At 48.5% G+C, this 18960-nt stretch overlaps 1 protein-coding gene across 2 annotated transcripts in view; it reads left to right on the top strand.

Annotated features, from left to right (window-relative positions):
* Positions 1-17723: 17723 nt before the first annotated feature.
* Positions 17724-18960, top strand: part of FOXO3 (forkhead box O3) — a 116922-nt gene continuing 115685 nt past the window's right edge. The window contains exon 1 of one of the 2 annotated variants that reach the window (XM_070795989.1): positions 17724-18605. In XM_070795989.1, the coding sequence (XP_070652090.1) occupies positions 17988-18605 (618 nt within the window). In that variant the 5' untranslated portion in view covers positions 17724-17987. The remainder of the gene's footprint in view (positions 18606-18960) is intronic. The other variant, XM_019967260.2, reaches the window with a different exon arrangement.

Below are 18960 nucleotides of genomic sequence, written 5' to 3'. Positions count from 1 at the left end.
TGAATCTTTCCTGTGACAACAGCTGTAAGTTAGCCAAGGCAGAAATGGAAGACATTGAGCCCATTGCCCACAAACGCAGAACCCCGCTGTCGATGAGAAAATGCTGGCATCCCAAAAGAATAGGAAGCCAGGGGTCTGGGAAAGGGGATACTCAGCAGCCAGGCAGGTAAAAATATCCATCGATATCTTTGCCCAACATTTTTGTACATGAGGCCCCCTTTGAATGTGAAAAGGAGCCAAGGCCTCTCCCATGATCGTGGCTCTACTTGATTATTAATTAACAGAAAAATTCACAGTGACAAGTATTTACAATGACACTTAAATACCATTCAAGAAATAGTAATGCATGGTACGTGCGAGAGACTGTTTTTCAACCTCAGGCAATGTTTGGAGGATATTAGCAGAGACACAGTAACAGCTCCTGTAAACCCAGGAGGTAAAAGACTGAGATGTATCCCTACCCTTAAGAAATCTATTATCTAGTTTTTAAAATTGGGCCCACACAGGCTTTGACCTGGCATTAGCACAGCACTGACAGGCTGAGAGCTTTGGGACAAGGCAGGCAATTACATGGACCCTCCACCCGGAAAGTCCCTTGCTGAATAACTGGGGACTATGGAGGGAGGGCAGGGCTTCCCAGGGGGTGCTAGTGGTAAAGAACCCACCCACCAATGCAGAAGACATAACAAACGTGGGTTCAGTCCCTGGGTTGGGACGATCTCTTGGAGGAGGGCATGGCAACCCACTCCAGTAATTCTTGCCTGGAGAATCCCATGGACAGAGGAACCTGGCAGGCTACAGTCCATGGGGTCACAAAGAGTCAGACACAACTGAAGCGACTTAGTATGTATGCACAGGAGGGGAGGGGAGAAGATAGGAGGTGGAAAGGGGCAGAAGGGAAGTAGGAGGGAGTGGGGGGTGGGGAGGGGAAGTGGCGCCATCATCAGTTCTGGGGCCTGACACACAGCAGCTGCTACGCTGAGCCTCCAGGGGAGCCAAAAGAGTAAGATGGGACTGCCCATTTCTCAGAGGTTCCCTACCTGAAGACCTAATTGGCATTGCCTGGTGTAGAGCTGAGACAGTTTTTTCTGTCTGCCTCACAGAAAATGGGGATTTCCTGCAGAACGTCTCCAAGGCCCAGCAGGCTTGAGAAATGTGAACCTTGTAGACAGAAACTTAGCCTGAAGGCAGCCTGGCTCTATTACAGGCTCTTTCCAGTGCTTTGGAAAAGAGTTCACCCTTCTTGACCTAAATGGGAAGGAAATCTAGAAAAGAGTGGATGTATGCATATGACTGATTCACTTTGCTGAACAGCAGGATCACAACATTGTAAAGCAACTATACTCCAATTAAAACAAAACACAGGGGTCACTGGGCAAGACAGATGGACTTCTTGAGGAGCTGTACAACACGCTGCCCACAGTTCTGAAAGGTCATCACCATGATCCTTACTGCTTTTTAGAAAGTTCACCTTTCTGCCCAGAGATTAGTCCTCCTTCCCTGGATACTTTAGAGCTAAGTGGTTAAAGAAAAAATAGATCAGTAGCCTGATTTGATGCTCCCAGACCAGCGAGTGGTTAGACTTTGGTGAGTGGGGGTGGGGAGATTGAGATTGGCAAGTCTGCCCCTCCCTTCCCCCTTTCCCTTGTCCCCTCTCCCCCCTGCAGGTCCAGAAGTCCATAGGTCTCTTTTTCCAGGGGCTAGGGGTTGTCATGTGAGTGCAGGAGGGCACCCTGACTCAGCATGAGAGAACACGGTTGAACCAACAAGAATTTTGTGTTTTACAGTTGAGTTAGGGACGTGGTGGCAAGAAGAAGATGTGATTGGGACATAGTCATAATAAACCAAGGGTCACCAGGAAGTTGGTAGGCTCCAGAGCTGGACCCAGGTAGAGAAAATGAGACCTTCCTAAAAAGCATCTCTAAAACACACTAACGCAAGCAGATAGAAACCAGGTTGCTTTACAGTAATGCCAATTCAGCAGAAATAAGGATCCTCCAGGGCAGATTATCTGTGGTTGGGAGCTAGATGAGTCTGGTAACTGTACTATAATATTTTTCTCTTCTCCTTTACACTCAGGAGCACTTGGCATCCTTCATCAAGGCTGTGATTACATTAGGTACCTGCAAAAGGCTTTGATAAAAGTAATGTAATTTTGTGTATCTCTGATCATTTGCTGATTCAGTAAGAGGTCAGAGTCTGCTACCAATGGCAGCTCTATGAGCAGGGACTGTAGTTTAAATATCGACTACTTTTGTGCACAGTGATACCAGAGGTATGGGAAGATTCCAAAGATCAGCCCTGCCTTCCTTTCTCCTGTCTTTCCTGTCTCCTTTCCTTCTCCATTTGTCGAGAGACAAAGATGAGCTGGACATAGTCCCTGGCCTCACAATCAGTTGGGGAAACAGCAAAGATGGCCCTTGCTTAAAAAAAAAAAAAAAAAAGAGCTAAATCCAATGGTTAGAAGTTGGTAAACCATGAAGATATAACAAAAACCAACTAACAGGAAACAAGGCAAAACAAAACAGTTCCTTGGCATTTTACCTGAGTATCAGTGATATGGGCCCAAAGCTTTGTTTGTAAAAGGGTACAAACTGAAGATGTTGGATAAGTGCTTGTTGGAGAAATTAGCACTGTCACAGACGCTAGTGCTAGAAAGTGCTAGAAAGCTCAGAAGGCCTTGGTCTTCACAGTGAACCAAACCTACTGGGTTCAAGTCCCAGCTATGTCAGGGCCTCAGCTTGGAAACTCCAGGCTGTGGCTTCAGTTTGCTCATTTCTGAAATGGAGAGAACATTATCTCCTTTATAGGACTATGGTGATTAATGATGATTAAATATATATATAAACTCTCAGTTCAGGCATTGCTCTTTTGCAATTGCTCAACAAGTCTTAACTAAATCTAAATTGTTTAAATCCATTGTCACTAAAAGAAAATTAAAAAATTAAACAATCCAATGATTCTAAATGCTGGTGAGAATGTGGATGAAGGACCATGTCCATACAGTGTGGTTGAGAGTGTAAATCGTACAACTACTTTAGACAACTGTCTCGTATTCAATGAAGTGGACAATGCACATGGCTTTGACCTAGAAGTTTCTCTATTAAGTACATGCTAAGCTCATGCACACATGCCAAGGAATGCTCAGTACAACAATGTCTGCAGTTACCTAAACTGGAATCAACCCAATTAGCCATCAGCATAACAACAGATAAATATCGATATCTCTATATACAGGTTATGGCTTCCCAGCTGGAAGCAACCCAATTAGCCATCAGCATAACAACAGATAAATATCGATATCTCTATATACAGGTTATGGCTTCCCAGGTGGTGCTGGTGGTAAAGAATCCACTTGCCAGTTCAGGAGACACAAGAGATGTGGGTTTGATCCCTGGGTTGGGAAGATTCCCTGGAGAAGGGCATGGCAACCCACTCCAATACTTTTGCCTGGAGAATCCGATGGACAGAGGAGTCTGGCGGGCTACAGTCCACAGGGTCACCAAGAGTCAGACATGACTAAAGTGACTCAGCATGCACACACATATACAGGTTATAGACAGATAACTCTTCATATAACAGTACAATGTGGCCACGAAAATGAGTTAAGTACAGCAGCACACAGCATCATGGGTGAACTTTACAAACATAATATCAAGGAGAAGCAAGACATAAAAGAATATATGTGGTGTGATTCTATTCATTGAAGGTCAGCTCAGTTCAGTTCAGTCACTCGGTCGTGTCTGACTCTGCGACCCCATGGACTGCAGCATGCCAGGTTTCCCTGTCCATCACCAACTCCCAGAGCTTGCTCAAACTCATGTCCATTGAGTCAGTGATGCCATCCAACCATCTCATCCTCTGTCGTCCCCTTCTCCTCCTGCCTTCAACCTTTCCCAGCACCAGGGTCTTTTCCAGGGAATCAGTTCTTTGCATCAGGTGACCAAATTATTGGAGTTTCAGCTTCAGCATCAGTCCTTCCAATGAATATTCAGGACTGATTTTCTTTAGGATTGACTGGTTTGATTTCCTTGCTGTCCAAGGGACTTTCAAGAGTCTTCTCCAACACCACAGCTCAAAAGCATCAATTCTTTGGTGCTCAGCCTTCTTTATGGTCCAACTCTCACATCCATACATGGATACTGGAAAAACCATAGCTTTGACTATATGGACCTTTATCAGTAAAGTGATGTCTCTGCTTTTTAACACACTGTTTAGGTTTGTACATAGCTTTTCTTCCAAAGAGCAAGCGTCTTTTAATTTCACAGCTGTAGTCACTATCTGCAGTGATTTTGGACCCCCCCCCCCAGAACAAAATCTGTCACTGTTTCCACTGTTGCCCCATCTATTTGTCATGAAGTGATGGGACCATATGCCATGATCTTAGTTTTTTGAATGCTAAGTTTTATACCAGCTTTTTCACTCTCCTCTTTCACCTTCATCAAGAGGCTTTTTAGTTCCTCTTCACTTTCTGCCACTAGGGTGGTATCATCTGCATATCTAACGTTGTTGATATTTCTGCTGGCAATCTTGATTCCAGCTTGTGAGTCATCCAGCCTGGCATTTCACATGATATATTCTGCATATAAATTAAATAAGCAGGGCAACAATATACAGCCTGAATGTACTCCTTTCCCATTTTGGAACCAGTCCATTGTTCCACGTCTCGTTCTAGCTGTTGCTTCTTGACCTGCATACAGATTTCTCAGGAGGCAGGTAAGGTGGTCTGGTATTCTCATCTCTTTAAGGCAGGCAAAACTAAATGATAGTGTTAAGGGATGCAAACATAGGTGGAAAACTATGAAGAACAGCAAAGAAATGATTACCACACAAGTTAGGAGTGATTACTTGGAGGCAGGAAGAGGAGGGTTTTCATGGGGAAGGGTACCCCAGGAATGTGTAAGGTGTTAGTAATATTTTATTTCTTGACCCAGGTGTTACTTACATGGGTGTTCTTGCTCGCTTTCTCTTTTTAATATGAGTGTTCTCTTTGTAACCACTCATTAAACTGCACTGTTAACATAAACTGTCAGCTGTTCTGTGATTTTCTGTAAGCAGGTTAGATTTCTCGACAAAAAGTAAAAAAAAAAAATATGCTGAAGAAAATGGGACAACCACCCTCAGAGATATAGGACAAGAAAAAATGTGTCTTTTAAAACATTTTAAGTGCCTGTGATTCATATTGGATAAGTTGAGGCATTCAAGGTTTGTCAATTTTTATATCTGACAGAATGCAGTAGCATGAGTAGGATCACATTAAGAATTTCCAGGAGGAATTTTTCAAGCCATCTAACATTTTCATCTTATGAGTATTTCTTGGATTCAGAAGTTAAGTAACAGTGATAGATAAATTTCAATCTGGCCTAATTTCAGTGTTAACATACAACTATGAAAAAATGGAGGGGAATAACTTAAAACCTATATATGCAAACAAGTCTTATATGATTGATAGGAATGCAACTCTTATTTTTCACTAGGGGATCAATTAATTTAAGAAGAACAATTTATTGACAACATGGAGTTTTTACAGGGGAAATGGGTCAAAATAGTCACTTCTTTTAGTCTGGGCCTCATGGAATTCTTTTGCCTCTGATTTCCCCAGATCAGGCCTGATTCTCTACTCAGTGGGTAAGCAGACTTGATTTTACCACTTAACCCAGAGATTTGCAGGTCTGGGGGCCTGCTGGCAGTGGTTCCTGAGGTTACTGACCTGCCCTTAGCTTTTGGGCCCTCCTCTCCACTGCCTGTTCACTGGAGAAAGGCCTCCTGTGCAGCCCACGATCCCTCCCATCTTAAAGCTCCATGTCACAACCCTCCCAGTCAGTTGTCATGATAGCCCATTCACTTTTCAACATCTAATTTTTTTTTTTTTTTTGTATTGGGGTGTAATTGATTTCTTTAAAAACATTTTTATTTATTTGCTTGGCTATGCCGGGTCTTAGTTACAGCACATGGGATCTTCCATCTTAGTTGCAGCAGGCGGGATCTTTGGTTGCGGCATGCAAACTCTTAGTTGCGGCATGTGGGATCTACTTCTCTGGCCAGGGATTGGACCGAGGCCCCTGCTTTGGAGTGTGGAGTCTCAGCCACTGTACCATGAGGGAAGTCCCTGGGGTGGGGCTGAGTTACAATGGTGTGTTACTTTCTGCTGTACAGCACAGTGAATCAGTTATACATATCCACATATCCACTCTTTTTAGGTCTTTTCCCATATAGGTCATCACAGTGTACTGAGTAGAGTTCCCTGGGCTATATACAGTAGGTCCTTGTTAGTTATCTATTTTATATACAGTATATTTGAATCCCAATCTCCCAATTTATCCCGTGCCTTCACTCCCACGGTAATTGTAAGTTTGTTTTCCACATCTATGACGCTGCTTCCGATTCATACGTAAGTCCACTTGTACCGTTTTTAAGATTCCACATGTAAGTGATATCATATGACATTTGTCTTCCTCTGACTTATTTCACTCGGTATGACAGTCTTTAGGTCCATTCGTGTCAACGACATATTTTTATGGCACAAAAAGTGAAAAAAAAAATATCCAGCTTAGACCTCATCCTTTTGTTGGCTGGCAAAATTCCCACTCCCAGAATTCCAAAGGGAGTTTCACTCTTCACAGAGAATAGGAAAGCCTGACCAAAAGCAATGGGTTTGGTCAGTTCCCCATACAGGACAGGTACCCTGGGTTTATGTTCCCTTTGCTTTTCTAATTGAAATATAAGTTGAGTATAATATTATGTTGGCTTTAGGTGTGCTACATAGTGATTTGATGTTAGCATATATTATGAAAGGAGGGATTGTGTTCTTTTATGGAATTATTCACTTGGCTTAGTTATTTGTTTCCCCAATACAGATTTCATGAAAACCATTTTAAGTGATAAAATATGAAGGCTTCAAATTATACATTTGAGAAATGAAATAGCAAAAGGACTCTAAATGCTATGCAAATCTGTGAGGTTCAGATTTAATGCTTTCACAAAATCACCACTGTTTGTAGGCCTGGATACTTCCTCCTCACATATGTTTCACTTAGTGATTTTGTCACCTGCTTTGGTGGCATCAGCTGTCCTTCCAGAAATGAGCACAAGTAGTCCACAAGAGGGCAGAGAAATGTGTTGAAAAAAATGTGAACTACTCCAGGGAACCTTCAGGTGAGCCCTTTCCAACATGAGAAGAAGAGCTACCTTCTGAGAAGAGGGGATTGAACCATTGACCAGAATTTCTGCCCTGGTGAGGACCTGAGTGCTCTCAGGCCACTCGCCTTAAACTCCATCTCCTGGAGTGGGCCGAGCCAGTTCCCAGAGCATGTCCCACAGCGCCCCTGCGTTAGCAGGCCACCACAGAGGACCGAACTCAGAGAACATTTCTTCCAACGAAGGAAACACTTTCTCTTAAGATGTTTAAAACATTTGTTCATGAATAGCATTCAAGCTCAAATACGCCATCCTCACACTGACTGTGGGAGTGGCTTTGCGTGGTACTTTTCTATGTTACAGCCAGGGTTTGCTATAACATAGACACAGGCCTCACACCCTGTCAGCTTGAGAACTTTAAATTATGCTTGCAAACTTTGTCAAACTGTAAAGTTTTTCCTCCGACATCTTCCTGCTTTACAGGTTTGCTCCATTCCCAGGTCTGGATTTGGCAGAGGCAAAAATCAGACTTGATATCCCTTGAGTCCTAAATCATACCCTGTAGGGGATTTAGTATCAGAGTATTCCAGAAAACTTCACACGTTAGTGGACATGCCACATTACCCCAGGGAGATGCCATACATTCTGAAGAGCAATGAATGGTTCCATATGGCCTTGATTTCTTTAAAGTACCACATCAATGTTTCAAACTAATTTGTATTTAAGATGCCAATCCTAGTCATTTAAAATAGATTTCATACCAAGGGGACATGGTCACATGCTCACTTCACAAGTTTTCCCAAGTTGAAAAATGGAGTATATGAGCCACTTTCAGAAGTACTTTCAGATCTACTCAGTTGTTTTTTATAGACTCTTGTTCCTTGTTTATATTTTCAAACTTCTCTTTTATTTCTTGAAATATATTAAGCACACTTGATTTCTGCATCTGCTTATTCCAATACACCAAATCTTCGTGTGTTTGACTCAACACTTTGTTTCCATCTGCTCTTACTTATGGAGGCTTGCTTTCTTGTATGTTTTGTGTTTTCTGATTGTGAGCTTTTGCTCCTGAAACTTTATCTGCCTCCTTTGGGGCCTAGGCTCAAGATATTACTTCAGAGAGGCATTGTGTTTGCTTCTGCCAGTTGTTTGGAGGACTCCAAACTTGAACTTATTAACATTTTTAAATTGTCTGGTATCATGAATTTGGGTCACAATTTTATATGTAGACTACACCATAGTTATGAACTTTCAAGGAAGATTTAGATGTCTTTTTAAAATTCATCCAGGTCAGTTCCCCCTGAGCCTCCGCCGCCCCTCTGCCAGCGCTCCGGCGCCACCTCGGGCCGGCGGTCCTCCGCGGGAGGGAGCGAGGCGGCGGGCGGCCAGGCGAGCGGCTGACGGGGGCGGCGGGGCGGCCGGCGGATCCTTCAGCGCTCGGCGGCGGTGGCGGCGCGTTGTTTCCATGGGGTTGGCCCTTAGAATTAAAAAAATAAAATAAAATAAAATAAAATTCATCCAGCACCAGAATCAAGACAACCAAATTTTAGGGGTTCTCCTCTGCAGGTCAAATCCATGGGCACCTTCACTTCAGCTCTTTGGAGTCCCAGTTTTATGGGTGAAGTTCTTTTTTAAATGTATACATTTTTAGCTTGTATAAAATTATTTTTTTCCAAATTTACTGAGATAACCTACATACAAGATTGTATAGGTTTAAGATTTTCATGATTTGATATTACATATATATTGTGAAATGACTGCCACAATAAAGTTAGTTAACACATCTGTGACCTCATATAGTTACTTTTTTTTGTATGTGGTGAGAATATTTAAGATTTACTCTCTTAGCAGCTTTCATGTATACAACAGTATTGTTAACTATAGTCATCAAAACTTACTCATTTTATAACTAAAAGTTTATACTCTTTGACTAACATCTTCCCATTTCCCTCATTCACCAGCCTATAGCAACCACCATCTACTTTCAGTTTCTGTGAGTTTGGCTTTTTTAGTTTACACATACAAATGAGATCATACAATATTTTTTTTTCCTATCTGACTCATTTCACCTAGCATAGTGACCTCAAGGTTCATCAAGGTTTTCACAAATGGCAGAATTTCCCTTTTTATGACTGAGTAATATTCCATCATATATATGTGTGTGTATATAATGGAATATTACTCAGTCATAAAAAAGGGAAATTCTGCCATTTGTGAAAACCTGGATTGCCTGGAAAATCCCATGGACGGAGGAGCGTGGTGGGCTGCAGTCCATGGGGTCGCTAAGAGTCGGACATGACTGAGCGACTTCACTTTCACTTTTCACTTTCATGCATTGGAGAAGGAAATGGCAACCCACTCCAGTGTTCTTGCCTGGAGAATCCCAGGGACGGGGAAGCCTGGTGGGCTGCCGTTTATGGGGTCGCACAGAGTTGGACACGACTGAAGTGACTTAGAAGCAGCAGCATGTGTATATACATATATACAGATATATACATACCACGTTTTCCATGCATCTGTTTACAGATACTTAGCTTGTTTCCATGTCTTGGCTACTGTAAGTGGATGTAGGGGTGCAGATAACTTTTTGAGATAATGATTTCATTTCCTTTGGATGTATGCCCCAAAGTGAGATTGCTGGATCATATAGTAATTCTATTTTTAATTTTTTGAGGAACTTCCATACTCCTTTCCATAGTGATCATATCAATTTACATTGGGAGAGATTTCTTACTTTGCTCATGATCTTGCACAAGCCTAAGGCTTTATCTTCTCTCAGCCCCTGTACCTTGACAGTGTGAAAACTTATGACACTATCGTTTGACAGATTTCCTAGGAGCTTGCTCACTTCCCAGGAGTCCCACTTGAACTTTGTTTTTGGTTTCTGTGGTTCTCTTTCCAGCTCAATGATTCATTGAAAAAAAATTTTTTTAATCTTATCCAGCTTTGGTTTTCATCGAGTGGTCTGTTCCGGTTATCTACCCACCACATTAAGTTGAAGTGCTATAGAAACAAAGCTAGAAATGTATAACCAGGTGCTAAGCACAGCTGAAGTACAGTTTCTCAAGTATTTCTGTTGCCTTCACTTTTTATTTGGAACAAATCTCTGTCCTCAGAATGCCAGACGGTAGCTGAGTGGAATAGGGATAATGGTGTGCTAGCAAACTGGCTCTCAGAAAGAAACACAGAAGACTTGATTATGAGCATTTGCCATTTCTGGGGGTTGAATATTCCCAAGCAGCTGCCTTCAAGCTACCGGGTCAACTCACAGAACAAAGAGTTGGGAAGAGATGAGCACAGTTGTTCCTCATGCACTGGAATGAACTAACTCTCCCTACTGCACAAGAAGACGCAGGACAGGGTGGCTGAGTTGGGTGCCTGGAGGCCAGTCAGGACTCCAGAGTGAGGGGAGAGGGCCTGATGAGGAAGAGGGGAACTGGAGGGCATGCACCAGCTTCCTGTTGCCATGTGGGCATTGTGCCAGTGTCACCAGATGTGAATTTTCAAGGAGAGTTAGAAATCTAGCTTTTAGGTGAAATCTTTTAAAAATGTTGGCCATTGACTCACAAACTTTAAAAATCTGTGAAAGAGCCAAAAAAATACCCTGACGGGGGACAGATTTGGCCAGATATCCACCAGCTATGGACTGGTTGGGCTAGTGCTTGGGGTTATGCTTGCTTATCTAGTTCTAGCCTTATTTCTCTAGGTCAAATGGCCCATGTAAAGAAATGCTGTTAGAGAGACAGTGGAGGGTTGGGGGAAGAGCACACGCCGTGGATTCAGACAGACCTCAGATTTCAAATCCTGAGCCTGCTGCTTACTCTGTGATCTTGGGGAAAGTCTGTAAAACGAGAGCGATGGTCCTTGTTTGAGTAGGTTGTTCTAGAGATAACCCGAGATGTTATGTGTAGGGAACCTGCCCCCTGTGTGGAGTTAGTTAAGGCTCTGTCATCATTCTTAAGCAGAAGCCAGTTAGTCACAGCTGAAGGCAAACATTGGTGTGTGTGGAAGAAAGACCTCTAGCTCACTCTTATCAACCTTCACTGCCTTGGAATTACCCGGAAAATATTTTAAAAATATCAGTGCCAGAGCCTCCTGTTAAAGATTCCAATTCAGTTGATTCAAGAAGCCTGGCATCATTATCTTAAAAAGTGCCCCCTTCTCCTCAGATTCTAATCCTAAATGCTTTAGATTCATCATCTCATTTTACCTAGCCCACTCCAACAATCTTAGATAGTATTCTTCTCATTTTATGAATGAGGACCTGAGGCTCAATAATCAATAACAGCCCAAAGTCATACAACTGGTAGGGAAGAGGATCAGACTTAAAAACCTCAGAACTTGAATTCTCAAACCCCATGCCGTTTAGCACTATTGTACATATCATATAGGGTTTTTGTGAGGCTAAAATTAAACACTGACAATAAAGTGCTTAGTTCAGGACTTGGAGCATATTAAGTGACAAATGTTAGCTATCATCATTATCTCATAACACAGAGAATCCTTTCCCACTTTCTCTTGTCTATGCAATTCCATTTCAGGTAAATCTTCACCATTTTTTGGATCAACTTTTTTTCTCCCTGAAAACATACATACTTGCCCTCCAAATGAACCACAGGACAGTCGTAATGACCTAGGGGAGACTCTGCCAAGGTATGTCTCACCTGAAGGGGGAGAAGAGAAGGAGAGAGGACAAGAGCTCCAGACTCCTAGAGAGAATGGTGGTGAAACCTGCCTGGGCTGATGCCCCAGCTGCTAAGTCACTGCTGCTAAGTCACTTTAGTCATGTCTGACTCTGTGCGACCCCATAGATGGCAGCCCACCAGGCTCCCCGTCCCTGGGATTCTCCAGGCAAGAACACTGGAGTGGGTTGCCATTTCCTTCTCCAATGCATGAAAGTGAAAAGCGAAAGTGAAGTCGCTCAGTCCTGCCCGACTCTTAGCGACCCCATGAACTGCAGCCTACCAGGCTCCTCTGTCTATGGGATTTTCCAGGCAAGAGTACTGGAGTGGGTTGCCATTGCCTTCTCCGTGATGCCCCAGAGGACAAGCCAAAGCTCAAGCTCTTTGGCACATACTGTTCAGTATGTTTTCCAGAGGAGTAGTATGCTGAGAAGTGGGGAAGAAGAGGAGGGACTGATGAAGATGTCAGACAAAGAATGGGAAGCCACTGTAGACCTGAACACAGGGGCTCCTTTCCTGGTTGCTCAGTCAGTAAAGAGTCTGCCTGCAATGAGAGAGACCTGGGTTCAATCCCTGGGTTGGGAAGATGTCCTGGAGAAGGAAATGGCAACCCACTCTAGTATTCTTGCATGGAGAATTCCATGGACAGAGCAGCCTGGTGGGCTACAGTCCATGGTGTCACAAAGAGTCAGACACGACTGAGTGACTAACACTTTTACTTTCTTTCTTTCTAGCTGGGTCACATATTTGTTTGGAGGCTGTATTGTTTGTGTTTCCTGTCTTCATTCTTGAAATAGACACAGAAGCCAATCCAAGAGGAAAATAAGCACTTTGCTCATGGGCAGCATGCTCAGTCCCTGTGTTTGGGCTCTGGCATTAGAGGGAGTATCCAGCTGCAAAGGGACTGGGCAGGGACCCAGTGCTAGTCATGACTCCTCAGAGAACTCTGGCATCTACCATCAAAACCCCAACAAATTAGGTGTTTGGGATGGTGAATTTACTTAGCTTATTCAGGTAAAAAAATTTTTTAAATGTTTGTTCCTCCAGTGATTGAATTTACAAATTGGAGTGGACAGTTACTACCTTAAATCATCTGTAGAAATAAACAAGGTATAATAAGTAGGGAAAATTTTGACCAAAAATTATATTGCAAAGGTAATGTTGGCATTCCTTCCCAATCAACAACCATAACTTATTCAGCTTTCCTATACTAAACCACGAAGAAATGAAGGACCAAGGAAGCCTTCAAGGGGGAGACAAAGGTCAAAGCAATTTCTGACTTAGAGGGAACAATCACTCTGAGTTTTCAAAGGCTTGCCCATAGGGACACATTACAAGTGTTAATTCTTTGGGTAGATTCACATTTACCAGTCTGTATGTTTATAGTCACTGTCATTTGAAGTTTTGATCTTCAACTCATTTAGAAACTTACCCAACACTGTATGTACGACCTCTTCTCTTTGCCTTGTACTGCTTTTAAACAACTGAAATACTGAACTTTTAAACGTTTCACCCTCACAATTATGACTGTAAAGCTTTTTGAGGAAAGTAGCTTTATTATGTCCCTACCCCCCTTTAATCACCAAGAGAGTCACAATGAGCTCAATTAATCTAGGAATCTTTAATTCTTTCATTTTAGGGGGAAGGTCCGTGGGATATGCATTCTGTTAATGAACACACACTCAACATGTTTTCATTAGTGAAATTCTAATGGCCGACATCGCAGCCAGTGTAAACACATTCTATGTCTTAAAGACAAAGAATTGCCTAGATTTAGAGAAGAAAGAGGGTGATGTGAAGAAAGCTGAGCGACGAAGAATTGATGCTTTTGAACTGTGGTGTTGGAGAAGACTCCTGAGAGTGCCTTGGACTGCAAGGAGATCCAACCAGTCCATCCTAAAGGAGATCAGCCCTGGGCGTTCTTTGGAGGGAATGATGCTAAAGCTGAAACTCCAGTACTTTGGCCACCTCACGCAAAGAGTTGACTCATTGGAAAAGACTCTGATGCTGGGAGGGATTGGGGGCAGGAGGAAAAGGGGACGACAGAGGATGAGATGGCTGGATGGCATCACCGATTTGATGGATGTGAGTTTGAGTGAACTCCGGGAGTTGGTGATGGACAGAGAGGCCTGGGGTGCTGCGATTCATGGGGTCGCAAAGACTCGGACACGACTGAGCGACTGAACTGAACTGAAAGTATTAAAAAGAAGCAACTGAAAGTTCTTTGGATTTTATGCTGTACCACAGGGCAAAGCCTAGGTGATGAGGCCTCCTGGTTCTTCGTGCAAAGCAGAAAACCAGACTCAGAGCAATAAATTCTACCACACCTTCCACACTGCTAGGCTATAAACCAGATGTACACTCAGGGCTTCTCAGCAGGGCAGGCCCACGATGAGAGGAGAGGAGCCGCACTCAGAGGAACAAGCCCAGGAAGCAGAAACCGCTCTACTCCAGACTTCCACCTCCGCACACGAAGCGCAGCTGCTCGCGGGCAGAGATGTTCACCCAAGAGACGGGTACAGATAGACTGGGGACATTCGAAGCAAGGGAGCAAGGCACAGACAGGGTGTTTAGTGCCAGTTAAGTGTGTTGAAATCTGCTCCGGAGCCGATAGCCACGGAGCCTAGCCGGGCTCGGCCTCCAAGATGAAAAGAAACAGGTGGCTTTGCTCCGGAATGTGAATGAGGGAGCCGAGCCCGGGTTTACAAAAGGCAGTATTCTGCAGCGAGAACACGTTGTCTCCGTAGAGGCTTGAAACTCTCACGAAACAGCGCGCGAAACTCGCAATCAGGCCCAAGCGGCCGTCTGCAAAGGAAGCAGGTAGCGGGGACAGCCTTGCTGTCCCGTGAGCTACGCTCAGAAAGGCCGCGGCGCGGCCCCGCCGCGTCCCCCAGCAGGCGCGGGCAGCCCCACGCGCCAGCCACTCAACCGAGCTGCCAGCACAACATTCCATTTAAAAATAACACCCACGTGCGCTGGTAAACAAGCGCGCGCGTCTCCCGGAGCCGCGTGCCCAGGGCGAGCCCGTGCGGCGCGCGTCCGCCCTCCTCCCGCACGTGTCTGCCAGCTCCGCCTGCGCAGCGCTAGCTAGGCCCAATCTCCGCCCCTTCGGCTGGCAGCGCACCACCCCAGAGTCCCGAGCCCGGCCGCTCCGGGGCCCTAGAGCCCCCCTGCGTTACCAGGCGTGCCCCGCAGAGTGCTCTCCAACTTTCCTCCCCTGATGCCACCTCAACGAGGCGGGACACATCGCCTCAGGTCTGCTCCTTCCCCCCACAACCCGGTCCTTTCAAACCCTCCTCCTTTTAACTCTCCCTTCCGTCAGCACGCGAAGGATTGGCTTCTGGGTTCGCCGTCTCTCTGTCCTCTCCTCCCTTCCATCGAATTTTACTCGATTGTTTATTATTTGAAGGGGGGGCGGAGGCCGGGGGCGGAGAGGGGTGTCTGGGGCCTGGAGACAGGTGGCCGCGGCCAGTCAGAGCGCGGCATGGCTTGACGATTGAGCGGCGCAGCGAATGGCAATGCGGCGCAGAGATCCCGGGTCACGCGCTTGTGGATACAATGACATCATCTGTTTGTACGCGTCGAACTAGCTTGGTGCAGGGGCGGGGCCGCGCGTCACTTGAGTGACGGGTCCTGCGCAAAGCCCGGAGCATGGAGTCGGGTGGATGGGCGCATTCCTGCCTACGCTGAGTTGGACCTTTTTGTGTATGGGGTTGTTGCCGAGACCGCTCTGGACCGCTTAAGATACTTATAGTGGCTTGGAAGGATGGGGCGGGATATTTATAAATCAAAATTGGTAGACTCTCGGGGTGTGTTGCATGTAGTGCATTCTTAGCGCACAAATGAACGACTTGGGTACTGTCGTAGGATAAGGACATGTGAAGATCTTTTTCTAAACCCGAAGGAGTGTATTTTTTAAAAGTTTAAAAAAGCACAATTAGCTGCTTTGCCGTCATTTAAAAATTAGACTCATTATTTCCTCTTCACAGTTGTTCAGAATTTGTTCTTGCATTTAGGAACATGGAATAATTTGCTTTTCTTCCGAGTTAGTTACACTTCTCCCCTCGCTGGCCATGAAATTCATGCAAAATGAAACACGACTGCAGTCAAGTGTCCTACGTGAGAGACTCAGTTGCAAACCTCCTGGTGCCTGATCAAATCTGAGAGCATCAGCTTATCGAAGTCCTGAGGACACCAACATCTTAGCTTGCCAGTATTTTCACGCTGAGGTAACCCTTGCCGCCTGCGGTCAGCATCTTATCTCGGGTGTTACCTGGTGTCGGGTTCTAATGGGGAACCGGACACCAGGGCGGGCCCAGAGCCTGGCGGAGCGACGGGGACCCTTCGTCGCTGGGGAGGGTGCCAGGCGTCCTGCTTGGAGTCTGGGAGGCCACGCGACTGCGCTCGTTGAGCGTTTGGAGCTCTGATGGCCCCCCTCCCTCGTCTCCTGAGCCAGCGCCGTGCTTTGTTGTCGTTGAGGCTCCCAGGAGGGAGGAGGAGCCGGCCGAGTCTCGGCCCCGGCGCGCGCCCTGACACTCAAGCCTGCAGCCCCGCGGAACCGGGTCGCGCAGGCGCGCGCGCGCGCGCGCGCGCACACACACACACGCACGCACGCGAGCACACCCCGGCCCGCCGCCCAGCCCTCCCCCTGGGCGGGGACCCGCCCGCCCGCCCGCCCGCCCGCCGTCAGTCTAGGTTGAGGCACCCTGCGTGTGTCTATAACTTTGTGTTGCTGCCTCGACCGCTCTGCTTGGGGAAGGGAGGAGGAGGAATGTGGAAGGCGGCGGGGCGCAGGCTGACAGGCGGTTTCTCAGGCGGGCTGCAGCGGCGGCCGGAGCGCCTCTCCTCGGCCGAGGTTGCGCGCCCCCTCCTCACCGTGCCCCAGGCCCGCGCGGGATTGTGCGTCCTCCCCCCTCGTCCCTGAGGGGAAGGAACCGAGGTAGGCGCCGGAGCTGTGAGCGGGTCGACCGCCTTCCCGGCGACTCCGGATCTGCTTCTGAGCTGGGCCAGGCGCTTCCCTTTTCCCTCCCCGTGACTCGGTGTGCGCGCCCCTCTTCTCTCCCGCTAGTGTTTTTAAAGGACTTGAGTGAAGGGGGGAAACTGTCAAGATGGCAGCAGCGGGAGCAAGGAGGTGAAGAACGTGCTGGTCTGGGCTTTCTGGCGGCCCGGGAGACTTGGTGCTTCCTGACCTGTTGGAAGATTTACGTTCCGACTTGCCTCCCTTCTCCCGTTCTTCACTGGGAAGGGGGTGTAGGGCACAACGCCCGTGGGAGAATAAGCCTCACAAACCCCGAAAGTGGCCGTTGCCGCTCGGCTCGACCCTTTGCAAATATCCACCGAGCTGCTTGCCCTCCTTCTTCCCGGCTTCCCTTTTTTCTGGAAGTGACAAGGGCCCGTTTGCGCTCGGACCCACGCTTGCCCTCTCAGCCCGCGGGCGGAGAGGGAAATAGGGAGCTTCCCGCGCTGTCCCCGGGCTCGAGACCTCCGCTGGGAGGGGGTGGCAGGGGGGCGCGGAGGCAGCAGGGCCGGGCACTGGAAGAAGAGCCGAAGACGCCACAGACTTTGGCGGCGGCGTCGCGGGAAGCACTTGAGCGGGCCCGAGCGAAACATAAACAAACGCACGCCCACCCGCCTGGACTCCGGCTCGGACCGCCACTGGGCTGCGCCAGCGCCGGCTGCTGCCCGCTTTAAAGGCGCGGCCCGCGCCCCTCCCCCGCCCCGCCCCTCCCCCTTCTTCCCCGCCCAGCCACCTAGCCCAGGAGAGACCTGCAGCTCCGGCGGCGGCGGGGGAGGGGGTGCCCCGTGCGAGCCCGTCGATTCGCTCCCGTCTCCCCAGCGGCCTGGTCGGGGGGCGGCGTCTGCTGCGCCAGGTTCGCGGGACGCACGTCTCCAGGTCTGCCTGCTCCTGGGAGGCGGGCGCGGTGCGGTCGCGAAGCGGTGGCAGCGGCGACGGCGGGCGAGGACTCGCCGAAGACTGGGTTCCAGCCCGGGATAACCAACTCTCCTTCTCTCTCCTCTCGTGCTTCCCCAGGCGGCGGCAGTAGCGGCGGCGGCGGCGGCGCCGCCTGGGAGCCCGAGCCTTCTCGGCGCCCCCGTCCCTCCCCCGCCGCACCCCGCCCCGGCGCGAGAGGAGAGCGCGAGAGCCCGAGCCGCGGGCGGGCGGCGAAGATGGCAGAGGCGCCGGCCTCCCCGGCCCCGATCTCTCCGCTCGAAGTGGAGCTAGACCCGGAGTTCGAGCCCCAGAGCCGGCCGCGCTCCTGTACGTGGCCCCTGCAGAGGCCGGAGCTCCAGGGGAGCCCGGCCAAGCCCTCTGGGGAGGCGGCTGCTGACTCCATGATCCCCGAGGAGGAGGACGATGAAGACGACGAGGACGGTGGCGGTAGGGCCGGCTCGGCCATGGCGATCGGCGGCGGCGGGGGCGGCCCGCTGGGCTCTGGGTTGCTCCTGGAGGACTCGGCCCGGCTGCTGGCTCCTGGAGGGCAGGACCCCGGGTCCGGGCCAGCCCCCGCGGCGGGCGCGCTGAGCGGGGGGACGCAGACACCGCTGCAGCCTCAGCAGCCACTGCCACCGCCGCAGCCGGGGACGGCTGGGGGCTCTGGGCAGCCGAGGAAATGCTCGTCGCGGAGGAACGCCTGGGGGAACCTGTCCTACGCCGATCTGATCACTCGCGCGATCGAGAGCTCTCCAGACAAACGGCTCACTCTGTCCCAGATCTATGAGTGGATGGTGCGCTGCGTGCCCTACTTCAAGGATAAGGGCGACAGCAACAGCTCTGCCGGCTGGAAGGTGCGTACCCACCTGGGGCGGGCGGCCGGACCCGCCGGGCCTCCTGCGCAGTGCGAGGCGCGTCTTCGATTCGACGGAGCGCTCCTGTGGCGCGGGGGAGAGGGGTTGGCAGGGAGAGCCTCCGTTGTGAGGTTTTGGGGGTTCTGTGTGATCCCGGAGGAGGGGCAACCGGGGACGGCCGCGAAGGTGGCTGGATGGGGAGAGAAGGCTCCTGGGGAAACCTCAGGCATGGCCAGGTGAGGCGAGGGGTTGAGGGACACCGGCGAGGGAAGGACAGACGGACCGGAGTGAATTTGCCGGATTCCTGGGTCATCGCAGAGAAGGTAGGTCTGCGGCCAACTTTGGAGTACAAGTC

This window comes from Bos indicus, chromosome 9 (genome assembly GCF_029378745.1).
Source record: "Bos indicus isolate NIAB-ARS_2022 breed Sahiwal x Tharparkar chromosome 9, NIAB-ARS_B.indTharparkar_mat_pri_1.0, whole genome shotgun sequence".
In the NCBI taxonomy this organism is placed as follows: Eukaryota; Metazoa; Chordata; class Mammalia; order Artiodactyla; family Bovidae; genus Bos; species Bos indicus.
The sequence above is the reverse complement of the archived record's forward strand: the minus strand, read 5'-3'. Positions and strand labels throughout refer to the sequence as shown.